Genomic DNA, 19,537 nt, shown 5'->3' with positions numbered 1-19,537 from the left:
TACAAACGATGATATAAAAAAAATATTATTCATTTTCTTATTTTTGTGCCATATTATACGTTATTGGATGTCCGCGATGAATTCGGCCATTTTCTCCCTGTCCGTTTCTTCTCTAACTAGGGAAGAAGTCCTGAGTGCAAAACTAGTCGCCGAGGTTTTTCTATCAAGGCCTGATAATTAAAATGCAGAAGTTGATATCTCTCGGGATGCCGCATGATGTGGCGATAGTATGCACACTGTTTTTATTTCTTCTGGTCTTTTTCATCCTCGTCATTTGTATTTATGTCTTTACATTTCGAAAGCTTCAAGTTTTCTGAGCGTTGTTTCTATGAGTATCTACACCCAGAGTTGGGTTACGGGATTTCTCGAGAAATTTTTGAGATTTTCTATCCCGAATTTCGAGAATTGAAATGTTTAACATTTCGGGAAATCCCGGAGCCTGACAATCTTTTTTTCTTTGTTAATATCAAATATTAATTGAAAAAAACGATTATTTTAATTGAAATAAATCAACAAAATTTGATTTCGAGTGTGTCACACAGTGTATGAAAAAAGTGGACAGAAAACACAAAACGTTCAGACTGAGGCATTTAACACAATTTAGCCAACGTCGACTGAATGCAATTTTTCAACATCACGAAATTTTGTGTCTCAAAAGCGTACGCAATTGTCAGAAGCAGCCATTGACAGTTTTTGAAATTCTATTTTCGTAAGTAATGTTTTGAAATATTTTGGTTTTCCTACTTCTATTTTGTTTGTCTTCTTACTTAAATAAAAAAAAAACTAATTTGTCTGTTTTTACACTGATTTTAGGATTCGGGAAATCTTGAGATTGAGATTTTCTCGAGAAATACCCAACTCTATCCACACCTCCACTCCACATAATAGGACTGAAAGACTTAACATCTAACCATTTTCATTCTGACTCCCAGGCTTAGATCGTGGCTACATAGTATTCTCTTCAGTCATGTAAAAGCACCCCTAGTTATAATTATCTGAATTAACTTTATCCAAAATCAATCGGGATAATTGATGTTCTGCTGTACCTACTGCTTACGTTGGGACTGACCAACCATGGATATGCGCAGTAGTTGACTATCAACAACTCTCCGCCTGTTCTTTTCCAAGGTGGCCACTTTCCAGTTTGGTACCCAAATCATAGGTAGTTCCATTTGTAACTTAGTGACCTACCTCTTCTTCGCCTTATTGCTTGCACACTGCCTACATAATTCTATCGCATAATAATACTATCAGCTCTATGCCAAAATCAGACTGATTATTTTTCCGTTTTAACTATGCCTTATTAAATCATGGATATTGGATATATACATATACATGGACTTGAGAAAAGGGTTTTATAAACCATACCAATGAGCTTCTATATCCTCTATTTATTTACATGAGGTGTACGATCTGTTGTGGACCATGTAAATTGTGGTTGTTAGCCTTTCGATCAATTCATTGAATCCACGAATCCAAACCATTTAAAGAAAACATGTAAATTTGAACTGGCAATGTATGAATTTTGTATCGTGAGTTCTGTTTACTACTCCAACGTGGAATACAAAAATTAAAGTGAAACATCACAAAATCTTAGAGCTCTTGTAGCTTTGGATATATCTTCACCTATCTAGTGCACTTGCAACAGTTAATTATACCATTGACAAACTACTAATTGATTATACGGATTCCAGTATATTGTCTTATCTTGTAAACCACTGGCGAAGGGTGGAGGTAAGCTGTCATTCGATGTAAATAGTGCACACTAAACTTTGTTGGTCAAAAGTATTTGTTTTCATTGAACTAAGAATACAATTTGCAGATGGTGCTGGTTAGTTTTTAAAATTCGATTAAACACTATGGTTGGGCCATTTATGTTCCCATTCCACTCCTTATCTCCTCACCCACCTCCTAATCCTCACTGTTATTGTTGCCAGACAATCAATAAGCAATTACGGGTCAGGAGAGACGGTGTTACAAAGAAGATTGAGTTACATCTCGATAGCGGGCGCGTGCGGGCTTCTAATAGTTTTCCGTCGCTTAAGTGATTGACTCAATAGATACAGACTCATTCAGAATCTATCATCATCATTCATACACCCTCACATATAATCCATAAAACTGTGTCACAAAGTGCGGGAGTGTAGGTACGAACCGGGTGACCCAAAATAACAATACCGTGCGAGCGAAAGTTGAAACCAGACCACGGAGCCATCATACATCATCACAAAGGTCAGTGTCTGACATTCTGTTCCATCGCCCCCACCACTAGATCCGACCTCATCATCTTCCCTTAAAATAATTACAGTCCACTTAAAAAGCTCAACTACATTGCCTTAACCAAACCAAATATGCTTGGTTTAGTGTGCACTATTTATGTCGAATCTTAACAGCCTATCTCCGCCCCTCGCCACTGTACTAAAATATGTAAACCCAAAAACTGAAGATACGAGGTGGGTCAATAATTCCTTAGAAAAAAGCATTAAAACAGTTTTTATTTTTGTATTTTTTTTTTATTTCTCAACATAATCTCCTTGGAGCTCAATACACTTGGTTAGACGTTTCTCAATTTTTTTTAAACCGTCAGAAAAATAAGTTTTCGGAAGGTCCTCAAAATAAGCATTTGTCCGATCGATGACTTCTTCATTTGAAAAAAAACGTTGTCCACTTAGCCATTTTTTTAAGTTTGGGAAAAGGAAAAAGTCACTGGGGGCTAAATCTGGCGAATACGGTGGGTGGTCGACCAATTCGAACTTCAATTCTTCAATTTTAGCCATTGATCGTAAACATGTGTGAACACGGGCATTGTCCTGATGAAAGAGGATTTTTTTCCTGTTAAAATGAGGCCATTTTTCTTCAATTTCGTTTTTTAGCTGGTCCAATAAAGATGCATAATAATTCCCTGTTATTGTTTTTCCTTTTTCCAAATAGTCAACGAAAATAATTTCACGTGCATCCCAAAATACAGTAGCCATAACCTTACCAGCTGATTTTACGGTTTTCGCCTTCTTTGGACATGGTTTGTCTTCGCAATCCACTGCTTTGACTGTTCTTTCGTCTCGGGAGTATAGTGGTGTATCCATGTTTCATCTACAGTCACAAAGCGACGAAAAAATTCATCCGGATTGCGTTGCATGAGCGACAACAGGGCTTTAGAGGCCACCACCCTATTGCGTTTATTGTCGACTGTGAGCAAACGCGGCACCCATCTTGCAGAAATATTTTTCATGCCCAATTTGTCATGTAAAATAGAAATGACGCTACCTTTTGAGATCCCTGTAACCTCAATTATCTCACTCAACTTTAATCTTCGGTCACTTAACACCATATCGTGGATTTTATTGATCAATTCTGGTGTAGTCACCTCTACAGGACGTCCTGAGCGTGGTTCATCCTTTGTTTATGTACGACCACGTTTAAATTCATTTAACCAGTTATAAATAGTTGCAAGTGAAGGAGCAGATATGCCGTGAACTAAATCCAACTCATTTTTTATTTCCTTTGCTGTTAACCCTTTTGTATTAAAATGTTTAATAACAGCTCTAAACTCAATTTTCTCCATTTTCCATTTTTCCATTTTCCACAAGCAAATTTTTTTTTAAATGTACGAAAAACACACAACAACCCGACCAATCTGATTGAAACTTCGCAGCATACTGAATCGGTAGTGCCGCTGCATGAAAACAAACCGCTTATGCCGGCGCTCCATTGGCACGCAAGTCAGACGATTTACAGTCTTCGGACTTTTTTTTCGCGTGGAGCACCCCAGGTCTGCGGACTTTTTAATCCGCAGACCAGGCTCGTTGGATTTCAAACATGTTTGATATTTTACTCGCCGAGCCGCTGAAATTCGTACGTTCACCACGCTTTACCGTCACATTATTTATATCTATGCCGACGGACGACAGCGCCATCATTATTTTACTGTCATTCAAAGTGTTCGGACATCTCACATCGATAACAACAATGGTAGATCTACGAGTGCATTCGAAAAGTTTCTTGGAAGATTTTATTAGTTGTTTTAAAGACAACCCATCGTTGTGGAAGACGACCAGCCCACTATACAAGAATCGTGATGCCAAGTCCTTGGCGTATGCGGAACTTTTGGAGATTTTAATCAAGGTGGAGCCGCAGGCAAGGGTCGACGATGTTAAAAAGAAAATACAGACATTGAGGTCGGGTTACAGAAAGGAGAGAAATAAAGTAAGGACATCATATCGAAGCGGAGCCGGCACAGACGCAGTTTATCTACCCAAACTGTGGTACTATAAAAATTTGGAGTTCTTGAACGACCAAATGGAAGGTACGTAGGAATGCTTTAAAGCTATTTATTATACACGTGCAGATTATGAAATTGTCGTACCTAGCTCTGAAAGTGACATCGCATTAGATTAGCTACTATTAAGCAATTAAAACATACAGCTATGAATCATTTCTAGTCACAATAAAATTTCTTATTCTTTGCCGAGGTAGGTAATAAATAATAATAATATATAGGTACGAGGGAATGCTTTAAAGCTATTTATTATACACGTGCAGACTATGACATTGTCGTATCTCTGAAAGTGACATCGCATTAGATTAGCTACTATTAAGCAATTAAAACATACAGCTATGAATCATTTCTAGTCACAATAAAATTATTTATTCTTTGCTGAGGTAGGTAAGAAATAATAATATATAGGTACGATCATGGCGGTGGAAGCGCGGCTTATTGAGTCGTGGTCGGGTCCCAGGTTCAAATCCTGGGTCTGACAAGTACACATTGAATTTCAATTTGTGTATGAGTCAGAGTATGGACCTAATATGTTGAGCAAGTGGCTGACATCCATTTCTCGTAAAAACAAAATCTGTCAATACAAACCTCCACTCCGTGGAGGTCCATATTATGATCGGACATGGTCGAAAGAAGAAGAAAAGAAATGATCATTAAATCAAAAATCGCTCGAGTTAGGTTCCTTCAGAGACAATCAATAAATCGTCAATCATCAATCAAAATTAATGGTACAGTTTGGTTATGAGGAATACAGCGGAAAACACATTTTGAAAATACCCGATATACTGGATTACACCAATTATACCAATATCAATATTAACCGTATGAAGGAATGGGTACTTAGGGGAGAGATAATAAAAAACAAGTTTGAGTATTATGTTGTATTTTAACAATTTACATTTTGTTTTACAGAATCGAGCTCAATATCCAGCATGGTGGACGATTTGGAAAACATGTCTCCTGATGAGAGTTACTCCAACTCGTTAAACAACGAAGATTGTATTGAGGTAAAACATTTTAACTACATTGTTACATTGGTTTAATTTATCTATTGCTTATCATACTTTCTTGCCATGTGACAGCCCCGGTAGTATTAAAATATTTTTCGAAATCTCCTCGCGCTTTCTTAGCATTGGCAGTCGAGTTCCGATTAGTCGTTGCTTCCAAAGGCGCTAAGGTGTCCTGTGACCTCAGTCCGAGCTCTATTAAACCTGTCTCAGGATTTTCCCTATCAAGGTCATGAGAAGGAGTATAAGTATGTGTTGATTTGCGACGAAGAAAGTTGTGCAGCACACAGCAAGTTAATACAACTGTATTGATATTTTCAATTTTCATGTTTATTGGAGCTTGAAAAATGCGGAATCTAGCAGCTAAAATGCCAAAAACATTTTCTATAATTCGCCTGGCTCTGCATGTCCGATAATTATATATTCTTTTACTGTGATTTAATTGCCTTTGTGAATACGGCTTTATGAAATCGTTACGTAATGCAAAGGCTTCATCGCCAATATAAACAAATGGCAGTGCATCAGAATTAGCAGTAGGTTTTTTTGGTGCAGGTATTTTTAATCTGCCTTCGTCTAAACGTTTGAAAAAATCAGATTTTCTCAGTACGCCTCCATCAGAAATACGTCCATTTGTTCCAACATCAACATAAATAAATTCATAATTAGCATTTGCAATCGCCATCAAAACAATGCTGTGGAAATGTTTGTAATTATAAAAGTGGGAGCCGGCGCCTGCAGGTGGCACGATTGCAATGTGTTTCCCATCAACTGCGCCCAGGCAATTTGGAAATTGCCATTTACTATTAAATTCTTCTGCAATCGTCTCCATTTCTTCGTGCGTATCAGGGAACTGCAACAAAAAATAATCAACATTTTATTTACAGATAGAATATTCGCCTTCAACATCCACGTTGTCGACTACTCCAAGGTCGAATCTCAATAGAGCACCAGAATGCCAGCAACTACTGTTCATACTCAACCAGTTTATCGTATATTAAGCAAAAATGTACAAAAGCCGGTATAATAAATTAATGTTTTTTGTATGAATAAATATCTTGTAAAAATATTTGTTTTTTTGTTTGTTTTTATGCCTATAAACCTTAGCTTAAGCGATACAACAAATGGTAAGTATTTGAGCTATGTTAGCAAACCTATATTATTATGTGGCCTCATTTAGAAATCAAATTCCATGCTTGCTTTTCGAAGAATATGACTAGTATTACAATACATTCAACAGGAATAATTAAGCAGCTTGCTTACAGCCTATATGGAGAGTCCTGGCTAGGTACAGCATTCTAATGGTCTATTGAATATTTAGCATGTCAACGATGGCCTTATTTGTGACTATATATATACCTATCTCAAATGCATCTTGTCTGCCATTCTTATGATGTTGCCGTCTATGATTTATATAGGTAAAACAATCCACTAAACCTTCACTTTATAAGACCAACCAATGTCTACTTGTTAATGATATATTTGTAAATTTGCCCAACTTTATTAGATGACGTATAATATAATACACACCTTGAAATATTCTCCTTTCAAAACGTCAATGATGACTTGGCAAGTTTCGGGAATTATCTTGCCCAGAGTTTGTCTTCCAATCGCAGTTCTATAATGCAAGTCAGTGAATGTTCCGCCGGCAGCCAAAAATCGCAGGGTTGCACATAATCTATCATGAGGAGAAATAGCTTCCCTCATCATAGTATTTTTTTTTTTAATAAATGGGGAGACCAAATTATACAGTTCTGTGTATACATCCTCCGACATTCGCAAATAATTGCGGAAATCGCTCGGTTGCAAACGCAATTCTCGTATTAAATTTGTGTGGGATAATGTCGTTCGTTTCCTTATCCAATGTTTCACCCAGTATTTGTGTACCCTTTGCTTCGTTATTACATTATCTGCCACCCAATAACCCAAAAAACATAAAACGTCGGTATCATTTAACGCCATCACGATTTAACTGTCAGATATACGTATATTATCTATGCTGTCAAAGTCGACTGTTTTACTCGTCAAATTAATTATATACTCGTTTCGTTGAACGTCTGTTGGCCAGTAGCAGAACGTAGAAAAATCTGAAGACTTATTGTCGTCGGACTTTTGGCTCGCCAATGGAGCGCTGGCATTACAGTACTAGTCGCGCCACTTGTCGGCTTTTCTAAGGACTTATTGACCCACCCTCGTATCAAAAATTTTTTAATTTTTGTTTTAATTGGAATTTTAAAAATTAAAATAAAAACTAAAATGACCATCTTCTTCGTCGATCGAGACCACCTTAAAAATACGTTATCTTCTGACCAACCAAGACTTTCCACCCCTTTCAGTCCTCTGCTTCTTCCAGGGCAGAGTAAGCTAATCTGTTTCGCCTTTCCTAGAGGCTACCTAAAACCACCAGTTACTCCGGGTTATCCGGTCCGTGCCGAACAATATGTAGGAAAAACTGCTAAATGCATCTCATATTGTTAGAACCGTTTATCTGTAGTTTCTGGATGATTGATTTTTGAAATGATTCGACTCGTTATCGATGCAAGAATCTTACACTGAGATATTTAATAATGATGGTGTATTTATTTATTTACTTCACCCTGTCACGCCTCAACATTGGGGCATAGGGCAAGGACAAAGTTGTGTCACTGCACCCGGTCCTTCACCACATCTCGCCATGTGAGCACTCGCCCTGCAGTGCGTAGATCGCTTTTGTAGCACCGCTGCAGGGTGCGGGAGGGTCAGCTACGGCGACAGAACCCTTGAGGTTATGTCGCACTCTCTGATGGCATCCAGAACACATGGCCCAGCCACGTGAAATGTCTCATCGTGACTACTTTAGTGTTTGTGATGCGGTCGTACCAATGTACCCCTAAGATTCAGCGGAAACATTGATTCTCAAAGCTCAAAAGTTGAGATCTTTGAAGCTTGGTATGATGCCATGCAGGAGCATAGGTAGTACACATGCATTGAACAAACGACAATTGCTCCTCACAGAATACAGCCTTGATTTACATACGATTCCAAATTTCCTGAATGCAGCACGCCACACTCATGCGGATTTCATATTCATTGGAACACACTCAAGAAAATTGAATTCACATTGGATTCACACTAAAAAAAAATTAATATTTTATACCATAATGGGATTTATTAGTTTTAGAAGATAGACAAGTGACTATATTGGCTTCCTCTGAATGACAACAAAGATGGAAAAAATATTGACAATAATAATCATTGTGACACCCATTGCCTCAGCACTATCGGTCTTAATTTTGTTTTTCTAAACAACGCATGACCTGCCTACTCCCACGTGACATCACTGGTTTTATATATGACCAATATTTATAGATTTACCAAATTATCAATGGAGAATTTTTTTTAAGCTTTGGATAATATTTTAGACAGAGAAATAAATACCTACGCGTCTTTTTTTTTAAATTTCAATATAAATTATTATCTTCGTGACTATATCGGCGTTAACTCTTCGGAAGCTCCCTTTTAAATTTTCTGACAAACGGGTCGTGATCGTGAATATTCTGTAAATTCTTAATAGTTGGCCAATATATCTTAAGGGGGGACATGCTCGTCGAAGGTCAAAATTGAGTTTTTATTGTATTTTCAAACCATGATCCTGGACACTCCTTAAACGTTATATATATATTTATGGCTACGGCCGTATGTTGTAGCTTAACCACTGGGGAATGACAAAAGAAATGGCGTATTTCAAAAAAACACTACCTTATTCTTAGGTCAATAATTATTATAAAGCAATCATTATTCATAAGATGCTTATCACACTTGAATGGTCAAAGACATAGCTTATAATAAGTATCTTTAGAATTATCTTCAAATGTGTTGATCTTGCCGATTTTTTGAATAATAAAATGCCTAGATTATCATTATAATTTTTATCGTGAATATTTTACAAAAATTATCTTGTAATAAATTATACTAATGGTTTTATAAATGCGTTTAAAAATTAATAAATGTAAAAAATATTAACACCACTCCACAGTTATGTACCGAAATATGACTATATTCTAAAACATTAGAGCGAGAGGTTTAAAAGAATACTATTTTATGTAACAAAAATACTTTATGCAGTCATCAAATGTTTAAAATAACTATAAAGGATAATAAGGCTTCAAAATTATATAAATAGATTATCTACAACGTTTAAGGAGTGTTCAGGATCATGGTTTGAAAATACGATAAAAACTCAATTTTGACCTACGACGAGCACGTGGGCCGTTAACATGTTTGAGTAACCGTGTAATCGTAAAAAAATACTTAGAATTTTTAGGTATTTTTTTTTTATTACGTTGTCACACGTGATTTCGATTTTGCTTTCATTGTTTGATCGAAACCAAATTGAAACATTTCGAAACCAAATTTATTAATAGTGAACTACGTAATAGTATTAATTTCTCTTTGTATACCTTATTTACTTTAAAATTGCGTGTGGAAATAACAAAAATATCACGATGGCTGTAATTAAACAAATTCCCAATAAAAACATGCTCCCAGATCTTGACAAGGAAGGTATATTTTCGAAAAAAATTCCAATTTTTCAAATAGAAAATAAAGAAACGCCGATTCATCACCGAATGTTTTCGCATCACACATTATCAAGTGCAAGAAGAGTCGCATTTTACGATCTTATCATGTCGAGGTAAATCAATACATTTTAGATTTATATTGTGTTTCCCTCATTAAGTCGTAGGTACCTATATTCCTATATTTTTTCTTCAAAATACATATAATATGAAACTTCCACATAGGATTTCATCAGTTATATTAATTTAGTATATTTTGCAATCTTTCAAGTGAGAAACTTGTGCGAAAAATTGACACCCTATAGGATGATGTTTGTCATCAATCGTCGTGAGTTCTGTTATGAAGGGGGTCCCTTTATATATTAAACATTTACGATGACAGTGCATACCTACCTAATGATTATAGATAATTTTTGTATTATTAATTATACTTTCGGAATTTATTATCTTTAACGACAATTTGACGTCTGTTATATAGATATAATAGGGTTCATAGTACAATCCCAATGTTTTACATTGATATTTTATTTAAATTTCGTGTCATAAATATACTCGACCATAGAGGTTAAACACGTTAATAGTTACCATGTATAAAAAATTTATCAAAAATGTTTTGCAGATCACCAAAGGATAGTCTGGATTTACTTTTATCGTCAGTCTACAATCACAGCGAAGGACTTTTCCCTGACAAGGAAGATGTTCATCTCCAAAAAGAAACAGTTGGAAAAATAACATGGCGTAGACTGAAAAATACTGTAGATCAATCACCACCGACTGTAATTCCAATGGTAAACACTTTAAAATCAAGTACCTACCTAGGTGTGTAAATGTATTTTAAAATATTTTTTAATTCTAGAACCTACCTTTTCAATTTTCTTTGCACTTCTAGGGTCATCCATTAAAATGGGGTGGCTTGACGGAACGACGGTCACCACATAATATTAAACTAATGAATTCAAGTCATCATTCAGCTAAAACAGCTCCAGGATATTCCCGTCAACCTGCTGGAGGAAATATTTTTTACTACTAAATAATATTATTATTCCATTGTAATTTTTATGTTGCTATTGAGTTATTGTGTACTATTTAATATATTGTACTACCCAGTGAAAAATCTAATAAAAGTGTTTTATTGAATAGTTAATAGTTAAGTAGGTACCTAGGTATATTATTATAAAACATGATTAAATTGTTTATGTTATTGTCCTAGAAGCTTTATAACCAAAACACATAGTTTTGAAAAACTTCCGATATATAAATAAATTAAACTGCTTAGAATGATTATTTCCTATTGTATTTTTCGTAAGAGAATAGGTACTGAATTTTAGGAAATTTAGGCAAATAATTTTATTGGAGATGGCAATTTTTTCTGCCGCAAATATTGTTTATGCCAAATGCCAAAATGGCAGTTCATCCGGTTCCGTAAAGCTTGTGCGACGCGGTTCCATGACACGCTTTTCTCCGCTGGGATTGTGAGTTTTACATTTTATGCAAAAAATCCTTTGTGCGTCATATTTCGTGTTAATAATACATCACAATGAGCTACGGCCGCCCGCCGCCCCGTATTGAGGGCATGGTGTCCCTGAAAGTGGACAATTTGACATACAGAACAACGCCTGAAGATCTTCGACGCGTCTTCGAGAGATGCGGTGAAGTGGGCGACATATACATTCCCCGAGATAGATTTTCACGGGAAAGCCGCGGATTTGCATTCGTCAGGTGAATATTACCGATCATATTATTAAAAGTAATATCAGCATATTTAATTAAATACCGAACAATTTTAATACTATGACGATTAAATTACGACGCCATCTTCATTTGTAATCTACGCTTCTAATGGTTGTGATTTTTTTGTAGATTCTACGACAAGCGTGATGCCGAGGATGCGCTCGACGCTATGGACGGTAGACTGTTGGACGGAAGGGAGCTTCGCGTACAAATGGCTCGCTATGGTCGCCCATCATCTCCGTATCGCGGTAGCAGATACGGCCGCTCCAGCCGAAAGAGGTGACATTTCAAAGATATTCTACTATTAATTGTATTGGAGCACCAGCTGGGTCAAGCCTTTCTTTAGGACCTATGATGACGAGCTTTTGAAATCAAAGATATTACAGTAGTTAGGTATTTGTCTTGCGTTGTGAAAATTACTTGAGGGAATTTGTTATGGTAATGTTTCGAAAATGGCGATGGGAACTTCGGTAATTGTGCCGCAGATGCCGTCATGAGCTTTTATAATTTTTTTTTTACTAAAACAGTTTATTCCATGTAGACAATTATAATAATACCTTTTTCTGTCAGGGCATAGGCTTTTCGATGCAATAATTGTTGATTTAAAATTTGAAATTTTCATACATTTTGATGCACCATTATCACAAACTAATATTAGGTTGGGGTAGGTTAGTGTCATTTCCCTCCATTTTCGAAAGTGAAAAGATGTTGTCACTTTTATTGTTTTTCGTCTGGTTGACAAATAACACACCGGAATTGTGGTCAGAAACGATGAGTTTTATTTACATTAATATCGAGGGCTTCAAGTCAGACAATGTTATCTACAAAAAAGTGTTTTTTTTTTTTTTTTTTTTAGATAACGTTATTTTACATTTACGGCTACATGATAGTCAAACAACGTTATGTCAATCTTTTCTAATTTCTTATTAAATCGTCAGTAAAGTTTAACGCTAACTACATAAGTTACCCTTGTTTTCATATTTTTTTAAAACTATCCCTATAAATTTTAACATCATCATAAGCAAGATAAATGTACAATACACAATAAATTATAAAATATTAACATTAGGTTTTAAATAAACATTTCCCTTGTTGAGTTACAAGAATCTAAAATAACGATTTTTGGCTCTCCTGTAAAGTTGCACTTTTGTAGATAGTGTTGTTTGACACTAAGCCCTCGATATCTACTAATGGTTACATTTCTACAATTTCATTTATGCGTAGCGCGAGTTAATAATGTTTACTCTTTGACTGTTACAACGTTGCCGGTCTATTATATATTTTCGTGATCAACTCTTACTATTTGTCGGCTTGATACTGATTCGGGCTTCTCCAGATCCACAGAGACATCCCCAAATGGGGACCATTTGGGAGTGTAACATTAGGTTTGGTTTGGTCTAAAAAGAAAGTTATAAAATCTCATGACTGCATCTGCGGCATATTTACCGAAACTAGAAAACAGTTTGTAATTCACATTTTTTAATCCTACGCAATTTATAGGTACTATGTTGGACAGTTACAAATTTATTATACAATTTTTTTTCATGAAAACTAAACACAAACCATGCTCGAATTAAACCATCAATATTGGAAATGAGTTAGTTAGCTGGCTCGCACATAAAAATTCATCTCGTCTACGTGTCGAATACGTCATTGTTATTCCCAAAACACGGCAAATGGAGCTCTGCAGATTGGTCGAGTGCGACTTAGTTTGAAAGTGCTGTCATCAACAAATCGCGTGCGTTTCGGGCTGCGAGTCGTAGATGCCAGAATGCATACGCACACCTATGAATTGGTCATTCCTATACCGGCTCGCCGGTTGCCACATCCAAATATATATGTTTTGACAGGTTATGCACGACTGTCGCTAGGTAGATGTGCTTTAAATGGGCGCCTAGGCTGTCAATTAAAATCTAAAGGATCTAATCCTTCCACGTTCGTAACACGTGTACGCTGAAATTATTTTTTTCACAAAAGGCGAAAACCCTAGGAATGGTTCGCGAGGACACACAGTCTTATCCAACGACCTCGGTGGTACTACCTCGCCAGCCTCGGCGGTCTTCATATGCAACATCGAAGCAATGTTTCTAGAAGGTTTGATTTATGACTGCGGCAGATGAAGCGAGTTTAGATGTGAGCCATATGTGATACATCTAAAAATGTGAATTACTACCCCAAGGTTTTCTTTTGATGACATCCCAATCTTATTAAATGTTATCCAAAATAAATTCTGTTGAATATTATGGCGGTTGAAAGGAAAATGTCAAAATAATACTGACATTATGTTAATATGTGATGCAATTATTTTTGTATTAGTGTGTAATGTTTATATTGCCGACCTAATGAAATTGTTTACAATGTCAGAACGAGTAGGATGTCTATAATGGATATTGTGGGTGTATTATAATGATTATTCATATCACAGTCAACATATATCTTCACTAAATTAATGTTGTTAACCAGAGGAAATATTTAGTAAAAATAATGTACACATTTACCTCGATCCCTACCGCATATGCAAAATCGAATTTCGACTAAATAACGTAAAAGCACGGTTTGACCAGGCCTTTATAATTAATCCAAAATTAGTAATTAATGATTTTATCTTATTAAAATGCTTTATTGATTCTTTTACTAGACAATTTATATAATCAGCTATTTAACATACATAACTTATCAGTATGACTTCTGATTCAGCAGTCACCGCTATATTGGTTACATGCGCAATATGTAGTTTGGATACTGGATAGAGATTTATCGTACTTGCGATATTTCACACGGAAATGGATTAAGGGAGAGTACCCTAATTAACAGATGTTCCACAAAAGCATCATAATTATCGATCCCATGATGCTTACATCATAATTAATATTATTGCTCCCTCCACATCATTGTGGGAACATACATAGTTCTTATGTCTATAATGGGTACTTAATAATCTAAAAGGTATCCTTATTTACTTATACCATCCCTTGCTATAATAATATAACACAATACTGTGGGAATTCGGTCGGTCATAAATTTATTTATTGATTCTTGTCATATATCTAATAATATTTATATTAAAAGCTCAGCGAGTTTTCTCACTACGAGGCAGTGGTGTAGCTATGGGAAATGAGTCACTTAATGAGGACTCCGACCGAATAGGTTAATTACGGATAGTGATTTGTTCGGACAGATTAGGTCAATTGTGTCTTTTGTAGCTGTAATAAAATGTATAGTACTAGCGCGTACGAATTACGGAATCTCGTCGCCACCCCACGCGTTTCTTCCAATACTGCGCGCGCACTCTCGCGAATCTCGTTCGCCCCGAACGACATATTCCGTTCGCCGGGCAGTGTATCTTTCGCACCCACGTTTCTTCCTATACTGCGCGCGCACTCTCGCGAATCTCGTTCGCCCCGAACGACATATTCCGTTCGCCGGGCAGCGTATCCTTCGCACCCACGTTTCTTCCTATACTGCGCGTGCACTCTCGCGAATCTCGTTCGCCTCGAACGACAAAAGCCCCAGGTGACACGGGACCGATTTGTTCGCTGGCTAAAGATTAGTTTTAAAAGATTCGTTCGTTCGAGAACGACGCATGTCTACAGTGGTGCACAAACAAATTTCGCGAGCTATCTGGTCTGACTTCAAACTCAAATTACTAGCCACTGCCGATTGATTTGCATTATCTAAAAAATTAAACACCCAGTGACATCTGTTTGAATAATTATTGTGAAATACTAAGCCGCAAATTATCGGTATTACACCGATTTTAGTAGGAGCTTTGCCCTACATTAGTTAAGTGTCTTTAAAAATCTGCGGCCTGTCGGATACTGCCATTGTAATATCGCGTCGCATAAAAAAGGAAAGATTTTTTCTTTATCAACCGGGCCAGTCAGTTTTTCTTGATATCGAGAAAGCATTTACTTGGACCTGGATAGTCTTGTGGTGGTGTTGCAAATAGCTGTTAATTCAAAAACAAATTTGAATGTGGTATACAATGTGAACAGGAAAAAAATGAAACAGAAGAGTAACATAAATGTCGACTACCTCATGGAATAACACACTAACTCTAAATTATCAACTTTTCAGGAGAGCAAAAAAACCAATCAAAAAATGTGTAGCGAAATCTGTTTATTTTATGCAAATATTATTTAAATTATAATTTATATCTTAAAAAATAATAACAATAACTTGTGATACCAACTACATGTGGATTATTGTTCCATGTTATTTAAGATATTACAAAAAATGTTATATAATCATAACTCTACTTACGAGTATTATTTTAATATTTTGGCTGTTTTTCGAGAAAAAAATCCAAAAAAAAATTGGCTGGTGTGGAATTTTTTCCTATGCAACAATAACTCAAAAAACATAAAACACTATTTCGAGTTGGTGTGTTATTCCATGAGGTAGTCGAATTGTGTCAAAACAAAAAGTCATACATGAGTCATGAACACCTGTCTTAAAATTCTATGTCTAAAATGATTTTTTCCATTTTCACCCTAAATTTTGTTGTACAGATTATGGTCCAGGTCTTGTCTTATTAATGTTTTTTTTCCATCTTTACTCAATAGTGCTATGTTGTTGTACAGGTCACGGTCCAGGTCTCGATCTCGCCGCCGCTCACGCTCCCGCTCCCGTTCTAAGAGGCGCTCTTACTCTCGTTCCCGCTCGCACTCCGATTCCAAGAGCAGCCGCGGCGTGAGGACACGGTCCAGGTCCGCCGGCAGTCACAGAGCATCCAGATCACGCTCCCGTTACTAGGTGAGCACCATAACCTCAATGAAAATTCATGGCAATAACTTGACTATACTATAAGTCGTTTTAATTAGTAGATTTAGCGGTAGAGTACTTTGGCAAGTACTAACTCAAGTCCCTTGGTACCAAAGAAATTTATCTCATTTTCACTACTTTACAGGAGACCCCAAACACAAGTAAAATTAATTCTACTGACACTTATCAAGAAAGTGTTTTCAGGAGATGTGTATTGAACTATTTTTTGTCTCTTTTGTCACTTAATGTATTATGCTATTTTATGTTCATTACTAGGTATATGTAACTCAAAATCGTTTAAAATTTGATGGGTTTCTTTGGTCACGGGGGGTCGAAATATCCTTTTATCTCGTAACTCAACCAGTAAAAATGTAATTGGTTTGAGTAGAGTAATTAAGACTATGTAATCTGTTCTGGCGAGTCGAACGATACCAGAACTGTCATATCGATACTTGGTATCGTATCGGAGAAGAAGAATATGTATCACCGAAATGTTGACATTTTTACATATCACAAAAATGCAGTATTTTTTAGAAATTTGTGTTTCAATAATTATCTTGATGTAGTCATTTTGGGTGCATTACATATCTGTAAACCATAAATGTATTATTTATTTCATGTCTATGAAATAAAAAATGAACTCCTACTAGGCATAAGGGGCCACAGAGTGGTGGAGTGTACAGATTTACAGAATACAAATTTATTTATTAAAATACTTAAATTATAGACCAGAATGTTCAGTGAGTGTGGGCAGTATGCTGTTGGCACTGTTATCTGTCACCTTCACCCTATTTTTGTTTTAGCAATTGTAATTTCCATTTCAGGCGGGGCCCAATAGAAGAGCAAGCAGAAGCAGACGTAGCGCAGGGGGCGGGCGCCCGAGTGGTGGGCGCCGTCCAGAAGGTACTTCATTGTGTTTGCCCCTTCACAACCGACATTACCGACCGACCTATACGCGTCTCGCAATTTCTGCGTCGGTTCATTATACATAAGTAATAAGTTGTAACGTGTAGACTCCTCTAATCTGATTGTTCTTAACCTTAGGTTGTAAGTGTCTCAGTTTTGATGTTCTTAATAATTTGTATCCATTTAATGTAGCTCAACATGTGTCATAGTTCTTGTCGATGTCGCGTAAGCCTGTTGAAAAAATATTATATTCATCTTTCTCAATAATGTCACGGCAATCCGGAGAATCGGAACGCGGCTGAGCTTGTTCCATGTAAAATTTTATCTGTGTGTATCGACCTGTAAAGCAATATTCAACGGACGGTTCAAAGCTGCGTTTTCTCATTTCGATGGATTGCCGACAGTGTCTCGGTTTCAGTCGAGATAAAATGATTGTAAGATGTTTAAAATGTCGTGCTTTATTAACCGAATTTTGTTGTTACCTGTCAGGCCGGTAGCTGTGTGGCCGTGTAGCTGTGTAGGCGCGCAGAGAAAGCGAAAGGGTGGGAAAGAGGAGGGCGGGGGGAGCTGATTAGCAGCGGGGCGGAGCCGACTCGGCAGAGCAGGGATAGAGCGAATGCGGTGAAGCGTGCCAGCCGAACGGGCAGGCGGTTTGGGGAGGGGGAGGAAAGGCGAGTGACGAGTGGAGAGAGGGAGAGGCGGTTAGGCAGAGTGGAGGTGGGAGTGAGAGAGGAGTGGCCGCCGTCCGCCGCCGTGGCTGAGCTTCGCCGGCTCGGTATCAACTCATTTATGATTGAATTATTTTATCCGGCATTCATTCCTTTTAACTGTTCTCCATTAAAATTTTCCCGTGCTGCGGAGATCAGGGCGAAGAGGCTGTTTGGCCCTTCAGCCCTGTTTTCCGTATCACGAAAAATATGCCAATACATTACACACTTTTACTTCGCCTAAAAATAAGCACTGAGGTGATAATATCATCAAAAACCCCCCCATAAACCAATAAGAATGCATGCCCGTTTTATTCTAATAATAAAAGATAAGTTCACTTTTACATTCAGTTGATTGCACTATCCGGAATTTGTTCCCGAGATGACTGAAGTTCTGTTTGAGGTGTATTAATTGTGAATAAACTGTCAACAGGCGCTGCCACATGCCGCCCCCGCTTCCTTTTTAGTCCACCGCTGACGCAGCACGCCCCACGCCCCAATTTTTATTACTCATTAATATCAATGTGTTCATTACAATCTCTTGATCAATTAAATCGTATTCAAAACGGACCACCGACCACCTGGCAGATAGATGGCTGATGGAGTTAAATGCTGAAGAATAAAATAGCAGTATTAAGTCACCTGTTCCTTAATTATATATATTTTTAGTCTATTTACAACAAATCACACATGAACTTGAATTATTGTCAACCAGCACACGTCCGGTTAGATTCTTTTCATACATTAGACGGAGAGTAGGGAACGAGAATCGATTAGAGGTAAGATGAATAATAAATTATTATTTCAGCCAAGGAGATTGACAAATATGATTAATAAATATATTATTCAAAACAAAAGCATTTTTATTTTATGCCCCAATTTTATTTCCCTTAATCTTGGTAAGAAGCGGTGGCGAGTGGCAACTTTTGGAAAGAGGTAGGTTATAGGCTATGGAGATCAGAAGAAAAGTGCACACTTATCAGTTTTACATGAATGTGCTTACAGGAAATATGATATTACCGCTAATGAATAGGTACACACTAATGGTGACACTGAATCAATGAAATTCAATAACTTGCGATATAAAAGAGTGACTAGTTCAAATTATATATTTTCCTAAACAAAATACGCTGATATATCAGATATTTAATCCACATTCAGGAAATGCAACACTGAGTAGACATGATTATATCTTATTAAAATGCCATATACATAAATCATCAATGTTTACACATGACAAACAACCGAACTTGACAATTTTATTGTTACGTGGCTCAGGGAAATAGATAGCGCTTAGATTTTAATTAACTATAAAACTTGGATAAAATCATTCTTATTTTTGAAAACAATTTTAAGAGTTTTTTGAGAAAATTGTTTTCGACAAAGTTACAGTAGGTAACGAGTAATAATAACTTCTTCACCGCGGAACATTTAATTACCACATTTAAATAACGTTAATTATATCTACTGGCCAACTAATGAGGACACAACTGCTGTGCTGTCAGCACTGAGGATTAAGAAACATTGTTTTTCTTGCTGTATTTAGGGTTGCCAAAATTGGCCTCTTAAGGTTTGGCATGTATCTTGGGACCA

The 19,537-nt window shown here is 36.7% G+C and overlaps 2 protein-coding genes across 3 annotated transcripts; both read left to right on the top strand.

Moving 5' to 3' along the window:
- Positions 1–9,613: 9,613 nt before the first annotated feature.
- On the top strand, positions 9,614–11,119 carry LOC147069972 (protein CFAP276). The gene is made up of 3 exons (XM_085949880.1): positions 9,614–9,952; positions 10,456–10,624; positions 10,726–11,119. Exons 1-3 carry the CDS (start codon positions 9,765–9,767, stop codon positions 10,864–10,866), a joined length of 498 nt encoding a protein of 165 aa, XP_085806006.1. The 5' UTR covers positions 9,614–9,764; the 3' UTR covers positions 10,867–11,119.
- A 124-nt stretch (positions 11,120–11,243) lies between these two features.
- On the top strand, positions 11,244–18,801 carry SC35 (SR family splicing factor SC35). 2 transcript variants are annotated; one of them, XR_015070950.1, is made up of 5 exons: positions 11,244–11,555; positions 11,697–11,846; positions 16,151–16,322; positions 17,156–17,234; positions 17,727–18,801. XR_015070950.1 is itself a non-coding variant. In XM_085949476.1 (4 exons), the coding sequence occupies exons 1-3, from the start codon at positions 11,374–11,376 to the stop codon at positions 16,320–16,322; spliced, it is 504 nt and encodes a 167-aa protein (XP_085805602.1). In that variant the 5' UTR covers positions 11,244–11,373; the 3' UTR covers positions 17,156–18,801. The 2 variants fall into 2 exon arrangements, 1 of the variants encoding a protein (XP_085805602.1); XM_085949476.1 differs by having other exon boundaries at positions 17,156–18,801.
- The last annotated feature ends 736 nt before the right edge of the window (positions 18,802–19,537 follow it).

This window comes from Rhyacophila brunnea, unplaced genomic scaffold (assembly GCF_057557595.1).
Source record: "Rhyacophila brunnea isolate RB1 unplaced genomic scaffold, BYU_Rbru_1.0 scaffold_22, whole genome shotgun sequence".
Classification (NCBI taxonomy): domain Eukaryota; kingdom Metazoa; phylum Arthropoda; class Insecta; order Trichoptera; family Rhyacophilidae; genus Rhyacophila; species Rhyacophila brunnea.
Note: the sequence above shows the minus strand (reverse complement) of the source record. Positions and strands in the feature narration are given on the sequence as shown.

Excerpts from the sequence above, each read along its gene's own strand:
- LOC147069972 (XM_085949880.1), top strand. The coding sequence starts at position 9,765 with ATGGCTGTAATTAAACAAATTCCCAATAAAAACATGCTCCCAGATCTT. Across the intron at positions 9,953-10,455 it reads TACGATCTTATCATGTCGAG|ATCACCAAAGGATAGTCTGG; the intron begins GTAAATCAATAC and ends AATGTTTTGCAG. Across the intron at positions 10,625-10,725 it reads CACCGACTGTAATTCCAATG|GGTCATCCATTAAAATGGGG; the intron begins GTAAACACTTTA and ends TTGCACTTCTAG.
- SC35 (XM_085949476.1), top strand. The coding sequence starts at position 11,374 with ATGAGCTACGGCCGCCCGCCGCCCCGTATTGAGGGCATGGTGTCCCTG. Across the intron at positions 11,556-11,696 it reads CGCGGATTTGCATTCGTCAG|ATTCTACGACAAGCGTGATG; the intron begins GTGAATATTACC and ends ATTTTTTTGTAG. Across the intron at positions 11,847-16,150 it reads GGCCGCTCCAGCCGAAAGAG|GTCACGGTCCAGGTCTCGAT; the intron begins GTGACATTTCAA and ends GTTGTTGTACAG.